Raw genomic sequence first — 17,729 nt, forward strand, 5'->3', positions numbered from 1 at the left:
CTAAGGGAAACTTGTTAAGCATAAGTTTAAACATAAGTACAAATTTACAGCACAGTGGAAAGTGAACTTACGTGAGCATCAGTCCTTCAACGATGGCGCATTTTTACTAGCAGGAGTACTCTGCAAATAGAAATGAAAATTACGTCAATTAGAAAGTTTGTGTGTTCTAAGTGAAATGATACATACACATTTGCTAATTATTAGAACATTTTTTTTCTTAAATTGTACACAGAACCGTGGCACATTGCATATTATATGCATTTAATGCATTTAGAAATGGGAAAAGTGACAATCCGTATCTGTGACTAGAAGACAAAATAACATGAATCACATTTTCAAAAATATTAAGTTTAGGTATATCTCAGTTGAAATACATAAAGTGAAACCTGTGATACTAACAAAAGAAGATTGAATCAATAGAACTTTTTTTCTTAAAGAATGAGAATATAATACGCGATGTCAGTAGAAGAAAATCCAAGTCAGACACATTTCAAACGTATTTTAGGCATTTTGACTGAAACGTAATTTAGTCTATCTTCAATTTTATTTTATTTTAAAATTAAAAATCGCCCCTTACAATTTCTGTCATCTGTCGTAGAACTTCCTGTATAACAATAATGACAAAATATTTGTCAAAATTTTTACTCTTAAACTTCTTTTCTTCACTTTTATTCGGTTGAAAAGAAGTCTAAAATCATGTTCTTCTCTTTTTTAATAGTCGTATATATATACTACAAAATATCAAAGAAATATTTTATTTGATAAAAAACAGAGCAAATTGTTTCACGTTTCGTTATTTATAAAATTTACCAACAGTTGTTTATTCAGGTGTTCGAATCTTTTATTAACAGTCGTGTAATTGCCATTTTCTATTTCACCAAACAGGGTCTATTTTTTTGTTTTTACTTTTTCGCTTCAGTTGTTTTTTTTTTTTCGTTTTTTCCCTTGTTTGATGCATGTTTTATCAGGAATCCTGTTCATCCAAAAGTCGTTCAGTATAGAACTGTGTGTTAACTGACCAACAAAGGTTGATTCGTATTATTGAAGTTTGTATAAGTTGTACGTATGGATAATGGTATTTAATCTTTTTTTTTTGCTTAAAACTAATGGAAACGGAGTGTATACATAGTAGATATAAAAATAAATCACAGAACTCTTGATACACAAAATGTTTGAATAGAGATGCACATAGGCAAATAATGTAGGCATATAATATAGGCAAAACTAGTATACGTATAATTGTTAAAAAGTAGTGCTTTCTAACTAACAATAGTACATGCATATGGATAACTTATTTACACTTTATAAATATAAATTTAGTGTTCAGAGCGCATTTCCTTCCTTTCAGTTCTTATATAGAACTTGTTCATATTCAATTTTATATTGATCCTGCTAAGTGGATCTTCATAATCTTCATTTGTTAATAATCTTCAGATCTATAGATTCGTTCACATATTTCAAATTTAATTATAAATTGCACTTACAGGATTATAATTTCTTATTAACTTTCTATTTTTTTTACTCCCATACTTACAATAGTATTTACTTTTTACTTCGTTCTAATTTCAAATTGCAATTATTTATTTGAATATCTGAATACCTTTAAGTTCTAATTAACCTTATACTCCCACATGCTGATTATTTGAACTCCTAGTACATCGCGAGCAATATAGAGACGTAGGAAGCAGAAGCTTTTAACATCTGAAAATTTAAACACACTATCATATATTCAGTTGATCGAGCAGAGAGTGAGTAGGGTACGATAAAAGACACATTTTTATCTCTTAAATATAATACAAAGTACATCAGAGAAGGGACATTTTTGCAGGGTAGGTTCTAGACACGAAGACAATGAAAAAAGTTCGTTCAGAGTTCCTTAACCATTTTAGTTATAAAATAACGATTATATGATAGTTTCATAATTTGTAGTTAATTCACAATCCTTACGCTGGCGTACGTTTCCAGATTAAGATCTACAAATTTCCCAGCTGTCAGCGTCATTGGCTTTTTAGCTCGTATCAGTAACATCAATACAATTCGATTCTCTCGGAGATGTAACTTATACCAAGCTATATTATATGCAGCTTCATTAATTTGTGCGCTCTAGAAATAGAATTTACTGTCAAATCTGAGTTTAGAGTTCGTATAATTTTTTTCTTGTTTGCACTTACCTTCGACGTTAAGTATTCACCAGTGTAGCAAAGTACAAATGCTTCACTAATTATAGCAACGTAGTAGGGGAAGCATTTGATCGCTATTTTGGACCCATCTTTTGTCCCCAGTGACTGGAATATTTAAAACAATTGTGATATCTTTAGATATGGTAAATATTTAATTCAAAAAAGTTTAATAATTTAAACTCACAACAACCACAATGAAACCTAGGAAACAGATAACCAAAATATTTCCCAAGAACTGTACCAACGATGTGTAAGTGAACAAGTATTTAATATTATTTGATAAATGAATAATCTGCTGATGTTTAATAACCAGAGATTTTAATTCTCGATATGCTTCGTTTTCATTATCCATGGGACATTCCCTAAGCCTTCGGCACATGATATTAATTTGTCCACTTACGTGTAGCACCTAAAATAAATAATGGTAATCGAAGTTCTCAAAATTTTTCGCCTTTTTCTTAATTTCTATAAAAACATTTAATTTTATTCGGTTTATAAAAATACTAGCTAATGAAAAGCGTTTAACAGCATCAATATACCATTTTTTTATTATAAAGGATATTCGACAACAGGTGCCAAAAATTTTAAGAAGTGACACTACATGTCAAAATAGGACGAAGATGAAGAATGACAAAATTGTATTTCGGGCAATTGCATTTTTTATAAAAAAAGTAGTATTAATATCAATTGTTGTAAAAACAAGTAGAATAAGTACTATGTCAGACATAGGTAAACCAGTAGAATATGTTTCCAGCCAGGCATAGCAAAGTCAGTAGAATAAATACTAAGTCAGACATCACGAAATGGTAAGGAAAAGTTGCAAAACAGACACAGAAAAGTATAGAATAAGTTCCACGTCCAACATAGTCAAGTCAGTAGAATAAGTCGTAAATCAGACACAAAAAATCAGTAGAATAAATTATAAGTCAGGCATAACAAATCAGTAGAATCAACCTCGAGTCAGACACAGCAATAACAGTAGAATAAGTCGGTAATATAATTCTCGAGTCAGACACGACGATGTCAGCAGAACAAGACACACTTCACATATGTTTCATTTCACTTCACAATCATTTTCACTGGAAAACGAATTCTTTTTCGAAAATCAATTTCGTCTTATTTTAGCATGGAGAATCATTCCTTAAAATTTGTGACTTCTACTGTCGAATACCTTCCACAAATTTAAAATAAAATGCGAAAAGGCTTTCAAATATTATTCAACTACAAATAGTTTCAATATAACAACTATCATCATAAGTGCAATCATAAAAAAGTGATCAGAATGAATGAACCCACTAATGCAGTGAATAACGCTATAAGCATTCCCGCGCTGACAGCCATAGTGTACTCAAATACAAATTGTACGATCAGAAAGATCTCATAAATCGGAGAAACAGTGACGTCAAAAGGAAGTCTCATTTTAAGTATGAGTTGTCTCTCATTTGAGTCTAGTCCTTCGTTAATATTATTCGCCATGACCAGTAATGCGCTAAAAAAATACACGATACAAGTCGTCGAATTGGTTGCCGCTATAAAATTCGAAATACGACGGGATAAAACGACTTTGTCCATCATAAGCTTTTCATACTGAGTGGTTAGTGTATAACTGCTCGAATCACTGAAGACAATCGTCAAAATGTCCCAAAATATTCTGTACAAAATAAATTTCAACTTTCATTATTTGGTAGGATAATAGAGGGTAATACTTGAATAGGGGTAGAATAATTATTTGGAAAAATAATTCAATTCAACTACAAAGATAAAGATTCTTCACAACATTGAGGATCATTTTAATTATGAATATAAGTTGAAGAACTAATCATTAACATTCAACATTTAAGTAATGACGCTTCAAAGTACAGTTAAGGGCAGAGAAGAGATATGACGTACCTGTAATTGCACCAAATGACGATAAGTTTAACAAATGCAACAATATTTGATATGAATATACTGATACCATCCAGCAGGTCAGGTAAATCTGCAGACTTGATATAAGACACGCAATACCACAACTGAAACGACACTAAGATTCCTAAAACCACAAACAAAAGCACACGTCGCAGAATTACATACGAAGATTTCGGCCAGAGACCCATCACACGAAGACAAATCTCGATTGGACGACTAATTGTACTTTTAGGCGTTGCCATTAATATTATTCTTCCAATAAATCGTTTCCACGTATAAACTAACTAATCAGACCTCCACTTTCTAACTCTCGAATCTTGAATGCAAAGTGGTAAGCTCCGCTTTCAAGATTCAACGTAGGCCATTGCGTAAATCGAGCGTAAATTTTCGATCGAACAGTTTCTTTTCCACTGAAGAAAACGTCTTCCCGAACAGTGCTCAACTTTTCAAAGCACCTTTATAAGTAAATTATAATTTCCTCTCTGTACTCGTCGATCAATGCCCATCATCTATTGCAAACTATTATCTATCATTAAATTCAAACTGTACAATTTAAATTTGTAACAGAGGTATAATCGGTGATTATATGTATACCTCCTGTTTTTTATGCCTGCGTTGCAACCTCGCAACATAGAACAACAAATTATTCGATCGAAAAATGCATCAGCCGCAGTAGGTGTTCTCTTGCATTTGGTCACATTTCGCTGTCGAGATATAACTTGTGTGTTTTACTGTACAGCAGTGGAAATATGAGTGAACGAAATTTTTCGGATGAAAAAGTAGATAATATGTTTACTGAAACGTACGCTTGAAATAAATATGTGCATATTGTACATTCTTTATAAATTGTATTTTGATCCTATGACAATAGGATAGAAATTTGTAACTTTAATTAAGCTGTAATTTGAATTTGATTTGTATTGAAAAATAATCTGTTCGTTTCATGTGTTTCTTTAAGTGTAAAATACGTATTAATATTTAGAATAATTAATACTTGGGATTATTTTATATTTTTATGGTTTTGTTTCAGGTATTTTACCTGGAAGGCAATACTTAATAATTTATTTATTGAATTAACGTTATAAAGACTGATTTGGAAAAGTGTGTTATATGCATGTACGTAGAGTGCTTTCGCTGACAAGGAGACCCCTGGCAGCAATGCAGATCTATTGCTCCCAGGAACCTTCTTGTCAGCGGAGTACAGTATATATTCATTGAGTCGTACTACTGCCAATGTTACAAATGCTGCCGTGTAAGTAGAAATACTTGCGATATATCATCCAAATATTGCTCACAACCAGTCGTATCTGTAAGTAATTTTATGAAAATGATATTTATTATCTATTTTGCTTTCGTATTTTACAAATATCATCATTTTCTCAAGTGTATCGTGAATTATACTTCGCTCTATACAATAAATAACCAAATGCTTTATTCATTTAGCGTTTGCTTTAAAAAATGAACATTTAAGAACTAAGAATACTAGTTCGACATCAAGTGTCAGAAATTTTAAAGGGTGTTTCTACATGCCAAAATAGGACGAAAATCAAGAATGACGAAATTACATTTCAGACTTCATTTCCCAGTTATTAATTGTTGCAAAAATGTTTAAAATTCGCGTAAAATGTGTCTGACTCGGGACTTATTCTACTGACTCCGCTGTGCCTGACTTGACTACTGCACGCTGCCAGTAGAATAAGTCCCAAGTCAGACACATTTCGCGCGAATTTTAGATGCTTTTGCAACAGTTGATAACTTTGAAACAGAGTACCAAACGCAATTTCGTTATTCTTAATTTTCGTCTTATTTTAATATGTAGAATCACCTCTTAAAACTCGACACAAATATTTCTTTATTATACGAAATGATTGGCAGCAGTCTTGTGTATGCACAGATTTTTTCACTTGCAGTGGTCTGAACGTTTAAATACTAACGCGTAAGTGAAAATACTCCGTCATAGACAAACATGCGTGTCCAAGTAAATAAGTATGTAAACTCCAAACAATTTTTCTCAAAAATATAGAAGTTCACTTACAAAATTTATTACGTTTCCCTTTCTTTATACAAGGAGCTACAATTTTTTATGATACTGTAAATTATGCTTTAATTACTATGATTAATAAAATGAATGATTTTGTCGCATTGTGAAAACATAAGCTGAGCGAGCTGCAAACCATTTATTGCTCTGGATCTTCAGATCCAGGGTTTCTAGATTAAGTTGGTTCTAAACCGAACTAGGATTCATCTTGAATCACTAGCCTAGGGCCAGTGACTGTGTGAAGAAGATCTTCCCCGAAAAAGACCCAAAAAAGATGGGAAGGTATTTTTCGAACCTTTGAAACGTAAATACAAAAGTTAGTCAGCGATAAGAAACAAACGCGAATGTAATCAGTTCCTTAAAAAACAGGTTGGTAAAAACTGAAAAATTAACATTTTGAAATGAAAAATATTGTTTTTGTATAAACTCGTTTTATTGTTTCAAAAATCAATACAGTTATTAAAATAGTATATTTTATTATATAACATGATTATGTTCTTAGTACATGATTAAATTGGTAGACTGAAAAATATGGTGCATCACTATTATAGGCTTGAGTATTTGCAAGCAAAAGTGCCTTGAATTAAATACAGTTAGTGTATTTGTGGTGCATACCTAATAGTAAAGCACAATATTTTTCGGACACCTTAAAATCACACTGTACATAAAAAATAAAAAAATTGCAATTTAAGAGCTTGTTAATAATATATATTTCTCAAGTGAATCGATAAACAAAAAATATATAAACTTTTTCCTAAAATTATGAAAGATATAAATATTTAAAAAATCTCTTATGCTAATAACAATTCTTCAATTTGATTTCAGTTAGCAACTAAAATAAATTGTATAGCGGCAGTGAACAAAATTCAAGTTTAATTTACCCTTAAATCAATTCAATTTAACTATTATAACACTAGAGTTTATAAAATTCCGTTTCACTTTCTTTATATGTTACAAGTATCAATGAAAATATTTTTTTAGGTACATATGTACATATTTAAAAATCGCTCTATTAATTTATACATTATAAAAATATTCATCATTTTATCAGTTTCAATATTTATACGTTAAACAGATCCCTTATATTATATAAATTATTATAACCAACTTGCATGTCATTTTTTTATATATCTTTGTATAACAATATAAAACAAAAAATGTTGTTTACAAATTAGAGAATTCATCTGACTATCTTTAAAGCAATCGTGTTTCAGCCATGGTAGAAAAATACGATTTATATGTATAACAGTATAAAAAATTTTTAACAACAATCTACATTCCATTGTAAGCTGGGCCACCTCCACCTTCTGGCACAACCCAATTAATATTTTGGCTTGGATCTTTAATATCACATGTTTTACAGTGGATACAATTTTGTGCATTGATCTGCAGTCTCTCTCCCTCTCCAGATTCTAGGGGTACGAACTCGTACACACCTGAAACATAGAATATTGAAGTAAAGTATTATTTTATAAAAGTATTTCGAAGCCAATAAAACTCTAAAGAAGTACTCTTATAATAAGAAGACTGTATTTTACAAAATCATTACGTAACAAAAAAACCTGTCAGAGAGAAATTTGCACCAAATTAATAAAAAAGCTACAAGAAATTCACGACGAAGAAATGCACATTTAAATTTTACTTTTATAGTCAAAACATTCCTTCATTTATACATAAGTTTTCTGAAGATATTTTACATCATAATTTATATCATTATAAACATGTTCATCTACTTGAATTAAAAAAAGTGTCCTTCAAGAGAAATCCACTGATAATCAAAGACTACAAGCACTCAACGAATTTGCAAAGTCTATCTTCTAGAAATGGAGTATCGGCTAACAAACACTTTACTGCATGCTCTTGATTTATTTAAGAGGGAGGAATCACCCTATACGCGCTCATGTCATCGTTATCGCCACACCCTGTACAGGCGAATGTGCTTTTCCAGAGGTAAACGACCAGAGTTTCGTTTCGAAGGTCAAATTGTACCCTCCGCCAGACAGTCGATAACCTGGCCCCCACTACTTTCCAGACATTCGAGTTATCCTGTAGGAAAACAACTCCCCATCGAACTTCTCCCTGTTTCCACGACGACGAGCCATGGAGAAAGGAAGAAGCCGCTCCACAAGGGAAATAGAAAGAAGATAGGGCGTAGTGAATATCAAGGGTGGCAAGAGGAAGTAGCGAACACGGTAGACATATAAATCTCTCTCTTCAGATCGCGAAAGAACTTTATACTTTCTTCGTTACCTCTGAAGTATTTATGCGTCTCCAATGACTCGTAATTTAGAAACATAATACACTTTAGCATTTTACTAAATATGTAGCTATTCTGCACTAATTGACCGTATTGGTAAATTTAATTATTTTGACTAAAGAATAATTCTTCGACCACTGTTTTACTTATGAGGACGAAATATCTATAACAATCCAACGGATACATAATTCATCATCATTAATATTTACTGAAATGATATCATTGCTACTGTGGCTATTAGGTATAATTCAATTAATAGACAGAAATATGAGGTATTATAACGATATTTCCAAATTAATTATATACAAAGTATTTGTTACCAATGCTATATAGGACATTTTTTGGTGCATCAATTAAAAATTTCTTTCTAGAAACGTATGCTTGAAGAGTATGAATTCTTGGAAATTATTTAAGTAGTAAGCATTGTCTGCGTTTCTAGTAACAAATTGAAGGGTACATTGTGCGACAAGGTTGTTGGCCCGTGGTTATTTCGTGCACCCTGAATTCGGAAACCAAGCTTGATCGAGGGTAGTCTAGCCATGGGGGGTGCTGGGACGGCTCAAGTTCAAGGACGCACCGGTCGATAAACCCAGACGAGAAACGGAGAGGGAGAAGAAAAAGAAAAACTGGTGGAGGAGAGAAATGGAGAAAAAGAGGAAAGTAAGAGACGGCTGACAGCTTTTGATGAAAACTTGCTAGAAGTGTAAAATATTCGATCTACGAAGCATAAAAATCGACGTTACTGCAAACGGCATCATTACTCGAATTATGGGTCTTTTAAAATAATTCTTTATGAATTCTTTATGATAGAAAATGGAACTTCAAAGCATTCGTAGTACACTAGTTTTCTCAATAATAATTGGCAAGCTTTAAAACAGAAAAGTAGTTTAGATATAAAATCTGCAAGCTAGTAAAGATTATAAATTCTTCCTCATAATCACGCATAAATCTACAACTTTATTTATGTGTTATCTACATCCACGAACATATTTGGTTGAATTCTTCTTGATGTAAATATTACGCAATAATGGAAGCATTTTTTTCAGTTAGAGAGTGCTTTATTTTATAACTGAATAAACTATTAAATAAATACAAATACTTACCAGCAGGGCAAAATCGTCCTTCTGGCCCAGCAAATACTGCTAAATTTCTTTTTACTGGAATTGTATCATCGGCTAAGGTAAGATGAGGAGGTTGATCGCCTTCATGATTTGTACCAGTAAGAGCCACAGAGGACAATAAATCGAAAGATATTTTATTGTCTGGCTTTGGATATTCGATTGGTACACATTCGGATGCTGGTTTTAGTTTCTTGTAATCTGGACCTAGACAGACGATTTTCGTATGTGATAATGATAATCGAAGTTCTATTTCATCATTTAATTCTTTCACAAAGTTATCTTACCTCCATGAGACAAAGTCCATGGCTCTCTTCCATTAATCAACATCGAAAATCCAGAATACAGTAGACCTCCATATATACCAAGACTTGTATGAAAACTTGGTCTTATATTTCTGACAGCTTTCAATTCTTTATAAATCCAGCTACTTTTTATCTTATCTGTATAAGTCGTTGGTTCTAAGCCTTTGGTAGGTGAGGGTTGACTTTCGGCATTTATTATAGCCTCAACAGCACTTTCTGCTGCAAGCATTCCACTTTTCATAGCATTGTGCGTTCCTTTAACTTTAGGAACATTAAGGAATCCCGCTGTACAACCAATAAGACAACCACCAGGGAACTGAAGCTTGGGAATAGATTGAAAGCCTCCCTCTACTAAAGCTCTTGCACCATATGATATCCTGAAATAATAATTGAAAATTTAATGACAGAAATTGTAGAGATATTTCTGTTTGTTTATATGAAATTACCTTTTTCCTCCTTCTAGTATCTGCTTAATGCTTGGATGGTGTTTAAATCTTTGAAATTCTTTAAATGGATGTAAGTAAGGATTAGAATAATCTAATCCAATCACAAATCCTATGGCAATAAGAGGTGTGTCTTCGCTAAGGTGATATAGAAAAGAACCACCATAAGTGTCTTTCTTCAATGGCCAACCAACTGTATGTTCAACTCTCCCAGGCTTATGATTCTTTGGATCAATTTCCCAAATCTGATAAGAATTGCTTTTGTTTTATATTCTTGAAATTGAGTTTAGAAATGTGTAAACATGGAGAACACGTGTTAGTCACCTCTTTCAACCCTATACCATAGGTCTGAGGCTCACAATCCTTTCGAAGATCGAATTTCCTTGTAACCTGTTTCGTAAGATGTCCATGACAACCTTCTGCAAAAATGGTACATTTTGCATGCAATTCCATTCCACGTTCAAAAGTATCCTTTGGGGAACCATCTTTAGCAATACCAACATCATTTGTTGCTATTCCTTTAACTGATCCGTCCTCATGATAAAGCACCTCAGCTGCAGCATATCCAGGATAAAGCTCGACTCCTGCAGCTTCGGCTTGCTGTCCAAGCCACTCTACAACATGACCTAATCTACACAGAATAGTAAATAGAAAAAAAAATGTCTAAAAACAGTTGCTTATGTAATTAACTTTGCAATCACTGTGATTCACTACCTGACTATGTAGTTTCCATGATTATACATTGGCATTCCCTTCAAAATTGGTATATGTATTCTGCCTTTTTCAGTAAGAAATGCAAATTTGTCTTCTGTAACAGGGGTATTCAATGGCGCACCCAATTCCTTCCAATTTGGGAACAATTCATTTAAAGCAATTGGATCTAAACAAGCTCCACTGAGGATATGTCCTCCAATGGTCGAAGCTTTTTCAACAACGGTAACCCTAAGCTCTTTTCCATGTTTCTCTGCTAGTCTGCGTGCTTGAATTGCAGCAGATAATCCAGCTGGGCCACCACCAATGATTAAGATATCAGTTTCATCTGCATATCTTTCCATATTTATATCTACAAATTGTATTGTTTTATAAAAAAGATAAAATGGCAGTAACATCATTTATCAGAGCATTTATACAGATGTACTGATATATTTGTGGGTTTATACCTTTCCATCTTGGGTCTGTTTCTCGAGGTACAACTGTGTAATGTGTAGTGATTTTTGGAAATTTTTCTTGCGAATAGGCTCTTTGAAAAATCCATTGCAACCTCTGTACTGCCAAAACACATAAACATGATTACAATGAAACATTAACGTATGAGTTACAAGTTTTTCTTATTCTTAATCAATATAAATTCTCTTTATCTATATTCACCTAAATTATTAGAGATTGTTTATTTAAAAAAACTAAATGCAAAGTGTTCTCACAGCATTTACTTATATTTATTTTCTTATTTATCTACAAATTAATTAATAATTACACGTATATTTAAGGTATACAGTATTTGTTTATTGTTTTTCTTATCACGTATAATTTGGTACGTGTATTTACGTTATTGTCAACAACACCAGGAAATAAACAAAAGACACTAACCTAACAGCAGAATTCTAATGAATCCGTTTGACTAAAACATACGTTTCCACTTGTTTTCGCTTGTTTCTCATTCAAAAATGTGTCAAGACCTTCTATCATTAGGCGATCTGCCCTTAAAATTAAAACAATTTCAAATGTGTGTATACGTGTACTGTTTATACATATCGTCGGTGCAAAGTTCACTAACATTACGTACAAGAAAGATAGCATAATAAAATTTATCAAAAAAATGTATTTTTAAGATAAATAAAATATACGATTAACGAACAATTCATAAAATAACTTTCTTGCTTAATTTAGACAGTGTTAAAAAAAATAGTTAAATAAAATGAGATTAAATATAAATTTTACACAAGTATTATACATTTCATAGATTTAGTCATATATTTTATAGATTTATATTAAATGTTGTATATGATATACTCAGAATAAAGATTTACTGTTGACAAAAGGAATTCATTACGACCTCATTTAAAGATAACGTAAATAGTTAACTTTCAATTTTATTGACCAATTTATTAATAAAGGAAAAATTTGTTTTAATTGTTTATTTAAGGAAATAAAAAAAAATTAATTGTTTATTTAAGGAAACTCAGTGTTATCGATGAACTTACAATTGTTTGATGTGTTAGATATCGCCCGAGCCATAACTGTTCATTAACAACAAATAAATCGCTATCTAAGTAATCGAAACCGATTAAGTGTTTCACATCAGTCGCGGCCAGCTGTTACACTGCAAGCTTATTCAGAAATCAGCCTTCAAAACTGCAAACATTGCACCTTGCACCCTCCTTTTCCATTCCAAGAGTTGGACAACACTCCATACTGACTGATTATTTGAAAATGTTCGTTGTCGCCACCTGTTCATTATGCATCGTACTGTGGTCTTAGCTAGAACGTTCTACATTATCTAGAGATGATATTTTATCCACTGACGATTAAACGAATATATTCATCTCTACTTTATCATTACAGATAAGTAAACGCGTCTGCACTTTTTCACACAAAATAGACTGAACAAACAATGCTTTTCACTCAAAAGTTTTGAGACTCTAAAACCCTAACCTTATTACCATTTTTGTGTCATGCTCAATGTTAGCGGCTGTGCGTGAAATAAGAATGCAGCGCTATGAGTGGCAGGAATTAAAATTATATTCTGACGCGATATTAAATATAGGGTGTCCTGATATCAATAAGTTAGTAACAAGTTGATAAAGCATATGCAGGAATTTGATACCCTGTATAACACATTCAAGTTGCATTTCAAATCTACTATAGCTGTACTTGTACCGGTATCAACTGTATACTGTGTACAGTATAAATTGAGGGGTGTTTTCGACAGTACCGATCACCAGTGTTAGGTTAGAATATAAACACGTAAACAAAAGTGTACCAAAAAAATTTAAGAGAAGTTAATCATTCGAGGAAATATTACGAAACTAATATCGAAAGGCATGTGACACCTGGATATCAAGTTGTATCAGCAAAATGACGGACGAGAAGCAACAAACACAAGAATTCAAATTGGATCCAGATTGTGAATTACGATTCGAAGTAGAAACGAAAAATGAAAAAGTTACACTTGAGGCAAGTATTAAGAATTCTGTAAAATATAAATACATATTTAATACAATAGAACCTTCTGAATTAAAATGAAAACATAAGTATTCGAATAAAGAAATTGTGGAATTACGAAATAATTACTTGTTCCACTTTCATCGTTTTGAAGATTTTAATTATCTCACATTTTGTGTGGATCATTAAACTACACATTTCTATTTAACTACCACAATAACACTGTACAATGTTAGTTTCACATTAAATTGTTATGATCAAAATTCATTTTGGAAATACTCTATTAAGGTATTCAAATATAGAAGACTCTACTTAAATTTATGTCTTAACTTTCTTAATTATATTAATTATTGTATTATGCTTTCTCTTACAAAATTTATATGGATCTATTTCCTTGTAGCTCAAAAATGGTTTGGCAGAAGTCTTTGGTACAGAGTTAGTAAAAGGAAAAAAATATGAGTTTACAGCTGGAGCTAAAGTAGCTGTATTTACCTGGCAAGGTTGTACAGTAGAATTAGTAGGGAAAACTGATGTTAGTTATGTTGCTAAAGAGACTCCAATGGGGCTTTACCTAAATTGTCATGCTGCAATGGAGAGGCTTAGAGAAGCCTCAGAGAAAGATGATACCAGAGGACCAATAACAATGGTCGTAGGGCCTTGTGATGTAGGAAAGTCAACACTCTGTAGACTTTTACTGAATTATGCAGTTAGAATGGGCAGACGACCAATTTTTGTCGACTTGGATGTTGGCCAAGGCCACATAGCAATACCTGGTACAGTTGGAGCTTTACTAGTGGAACGTCCATCAAACATAGTTGACGGTTTTAGTCAACAAGCACCATTAGTTTTTCACTTCGGACATAAGTCTCCACAGGCCAATGTTGCCCTTTATAATCTCCTTGTAACACGTCTTGCTGAGGTCTGTTCTGATAGACTTCAAGCTAACAAAAAAGCAAGAGTTTCAGGGATCGTAATAAACACTTGTGGTTGGATCAAAGGAGATGGATACAAATTATTAACTCATGCAGCACAAGCTTTTGAAGTTGATGCTATTTTAGTACTAGATCAAGAGAGGCTGTATAATGAACTTGTCAGAGACATGCCAGATTTTGTCAAAGTCGTTTTTCTACCGAAAAGTGGTGGAGTAGTAGAAAGAAGTCAAGCACAGAGAACAGAAGCTAGAGATCAAAGTGTCAGAGAATATTTTTATGGTTCTAGAACACCACTTTATCCACATAGCTTTGAAGTAAAGTGGAGTGAAGCGAGATTATATAAAATTGGAGCTCCTGTCTTGCCTGCATCTTGTATGCCACTTGGAATGAAGGCAGAGGATAATTTGACAAAATTAGTGGCTGTTACACCAGGACCAAATCTTCTCCATCATTTGTTGTCAGTTTCATTTGCTGATTCACCAGAGGATGACGTAGTGCAAACTAACGTCGCTGGATTTGTTTGTGTGTAAGTATTAAGTAATTACATTAAAAAATGTATTAAAGAAAAGAAAGAAGTAAAAGTTTATTATTTGCAGAACCAACGTTGATGTGGACAGGCAGACATTCACAGTTCTAAGTCCACAACCAAGACCACTTCCAAACACAGTGTTATTACTTTCAGATATTCAATTTATGGATAGTCATTAATTTTTTATAAAAATATGGGTATTAAATATTCAGATATTCAATTTAGTTAAAATATGAATAAAATTAAGAATTTTTCAAGTATATGATCTTACAGTCTATCTTTTACAGTCAAAACACACCAAATTGTAGGTTCTCCTATACTTTGTAATAATTATTTAAAATAAATTACAATTGGCTTAAGGAACATATGTACAAAGTAGACTGAGAATATTTTAATCTAAAGGTAAATAATACTTCTATTAAAGTATTAGGAAATTTAGAAATGATTTATATATAACAGAACAAACTTATGCAAAGAAAACAGAAAAATTTTTTAATTTAAAATTAAAATTTCATGACTTCTTGCGTGTTTATATATTCATTAAATTTCATAAATAAAATAAAATAAAATGTATATATTTATAGTCCATGAATAATTCATTTTTATTACTATTTCCAGTTAAAAATTATTTTAATTTATAATTCTGCTAATCACAATCTAAATATAAACCCTTTCTAGAAGCTAATTCATTACAATATACATGATGTATAAAATATATATTTTCTTTTTTTAATTTTATAAAATATGTAAACATATCGAACACCCTATTATTTTATCCATTATTGTATACTTTGGAGTCCTAATGAAAATCCACCACGTGATTTCAAAATGTACGTATATAGAACGCTACCTATCGGCCTGAATTATTGTCTGTGCACGCGCTAACTTGTTGTACAAAACTTGTATTTAAATAATTTAATAGTTGTTGATTAAAAAAGTATACATGATTGCTTTTAAGAGAAAATTATTTATATAATAAATAAATAAGAGGTTAGTAAATATGAACAATTTAAGGAGGTTACGTATGTTCATGAGTTGCTTAAATAACCGGCGATTACATACCGCAAAATATGTATTAGATGCTGAAAATAGACAACTTTATGAAGATATTTTTCCTAGTATTTGTATGTAAGTGTTTTTAGCGATCGTTTTATTTAAATATCTATTTTTCGGTAAATATAAATCTGAGAAATATAATGCACTACTGCGATAAAACAAATTTTTAGAAAAGAAATAAATGAACTATGGAAGAAGCCACCGCAATGTGTTTATGCAGGATTTGACCCTACTGCAGAAAGCTTACACATAGGAAATTTATTAATTTTGATCAACCTTTTACATTGGCAGCGTTGTGGCCATCAAGTAATTATTTTATTAGGAGGTGCAACAGCCATGATCGGTGATCCTAGTTTTAGAACAACAGAACGTGCAGACATAGAACAAATTGTAGTGAAAGAAAATTTGAGGTGTATAGAAAATGATATAAAGAATATTCTTGCAAATCATGAAAGTTACTTCTGTAAGAACATTAATAGGATGATTCCTATAAAAATACTTAATAATTTAGAATGGTACAATAACATGAATATACTTTCCTTTATTAAAGAGATTGGAAAATACTTTAGGATGGGGGCAATGCTTGGACGTGCTTCTGTACAATCTAGACTGCATTCAGAAACTGGGATGAGTTTTACAGAATTCAGTTATCCAGTTTTTCAAGGTTACGATTGGTTACATTTACAGCGTAACTATAACTGTAAGTTTCAAGTTGGAGGCCAAGATCAAATGGGAAATATAGTAGCTGGCTATGACCTAGTAACTAGATACATTAAAAAACAAGTTTATGGATTAACATTGCCATTGATCACAGCTGAAGGTGGAAAGAAATTTGGGAAATCTACTGGCAATGCAGTATGGCTCTCACCTTTAAAGTCTTCTAGTTTCCAATTGTACCAATATTTTATTAGAACATATGATTCAGATATAGAAAAATTCCTTCACCTCTTTACATTTTTACCTACAGAACAAATTAAAATAATTATTGAAAACCATTTCAAAAATCCAGAACTGCGAAGAGCACAGAAAATTCTAGCAGAGAAAGTGACATTATTGGTTCATGGTGGTAGGTAAAATAACTAAAAGATATTTATTTTGTTCGTATACTGGTTCTTTAAATATAAGTTGTTATATTGGGTGTAAAAATATTTTTTTTTTTGTAGAAGAAGGATTGGTAGCAGCTAAGAGGGCATCTGCTATTCTTTATGATAAATCTATTGAGTCATTAGCAAGAGTAAGTGCAGATGAACTAGTACATGTATTAGAGGGTGCTACTATAGTGGATGTCCTTGCTCAACCTGGTGTTAGTGTCTATGAGTTAGCCATGAAAGCAAAATGTTTCAAAACTGAATCTGATGCAAGAAGGATCATCTCAGCTGGGGGTTTTTATATTAACTATCAGCAAACTACAAATACAGAAGAAGTTATTGTACCTGGAATACATATATTGAGTAACAATGTAACACTACTTAGAGTTGGAAAAAAGACTTATTATATTGTACGATGGTTGTGAAGTAATTTTCTAAATGAAAGCATTTTGCCAAAACTACTAGATATTTATGTACAGTAATTAGTCTTTATTTGTAAATATTGAAATAATAATTTTTAATACAAGCTTTTTTCATATTTCTTAATAATTCATTCCTTGATAGTTTATTTTTACATGTATATAACTAAGATTTACTCTATCGCAATTGTTTACAAAAGTAATCCTTATACAAAACATTCAAATAACATATTTAAAAAGCATCTGCATGTTGTACAAAAGAAATCACTTTGGAAATATTTTTAAGACATAATA

General features: G+C 31.8%; 4 protein-coding genes across 4 annotated transcripts; 2 read left to right on the forward strand and 2 right to left on the reverse strand.

Annotated features, from left to right (window-relative positions):
* Positions 1 to 1,650: 1,650 nt before the first annotated feature.
* On the reverse strand, positions 1,651 to 4,330 carry LOC143180059 (odorant receptor 4-like). The gene is made up of 6 exons (XM_076379585.1): positions 4,071 to 4,330; positions 3,477 to 3,669; positions 2,422 to 2,589; positions 2,172 to 2,285; positions 1,948 to 2,103; positions 1,651 to 1,701 (listed from the first exon to the last, which is right to left on the reverse strand). Exons 1-6 carry the CDS (start codon positions 4,328 to 4,330, stop codon positions 1,651 to 1,653), a joined length of 942 nt encoding a protein of 313 aa, XP_076235700.1.
* A 2,846-nt stretch (positions 4,331 to 7,176) lies between these two features.
* On the reverse strand, positions 7,177 to 12,582 carry Etf-qo (electron transfer flavoprotein-ubiquinone oxidoreductase). Its single transcript, XM_076381591.1, has 8 exons — positions 12,451 to 12,582; positions 11,410 to 11,517; positions 10,964 to 11,312; positions 10,574 to 10,880; positions 10,253 to 10,494; positions 9,789 to 10,183; positions 9,487 to 9,708; positions 7,177 to 7,562 (listed from the first exon to the last, which is right to left on the reverse strand). The coding sequence occupies exons 1-8, from the start codon at positions 12,482 to 12,484 to the stop codon at positions 7,399 to 7,401; spliced, it is 1,821 nt and encodes a 606-aa protein (XP_076237706.1). The 5' UTR covers positions 12,485 to 12,582; the 3' UTR covers positions 7,177 to 7,398.
* A 558-nt stretch (positions 12,583 to 13,140) lies between these two features.
* Cbc (protein CLP1 homolog) lies at positions 13,141 to 15,290 on the forward strand. Its single transcript, XM_076380105.1, has 3 exons — positions 13,141 to 13,423; positions 13,812 to 14,869; positions 14,940 to 15,290. The coding sequence occupies exons 1-3, from the start codon at positions 13,325 to 13,327 to the stop codon at positions 15,049 to 15,051; spliced, it is 1,269 nt and encodes a 422-aa protein (XP_076236220.1). The 5' UTR covers positions 13,141 to 13,324; the 3' UTR covers positions 15,052 to 15,290.
* Positions 15,291 to 15,528: 238 nt separating this feature from the next.
* Positions 15,529 to 17,638, forward strand: Tyrrs-m (Tyrosine--tRNA ligase, mitochondrial). Its single transcript, XM_076381592.1, has 3 exons — positions 15,529 to 16,000; positions 16,099 to 16,994; positions 17,092 to 17,638. The coding sequence occupies exons 1-3, from the start codon at positions 15,873 to 15,875 to the stop codon at positions 17,439 to 17,441; spliced, it is 1,374 nt and encodes a 457-aa protein (XP_076237707.1). The 5' UTR covers positions 15,529 to 15,872; the 3' UTR covers positions 17,442 to 17,638.
* The last annotated feature ends 91 nt before the right edge of the window (positions 17,639 to 17,729 follow it).

Source organism: Calliopsis andreniformis, chromosome 6, assembly GCF_051401765.1.
Source record: "Calliopsis andreniformis isolate RMS-2024a chromosome 6, iyCalAndr_principal, whole genome shotgun sequence".
NCBI classification, from domain to species: Eukaryota; Metazoa; Arthropoda; class Insecta; order Hymenoptera; family Andrenidae; genus Calliopsis; species Calliopsis andreniformis.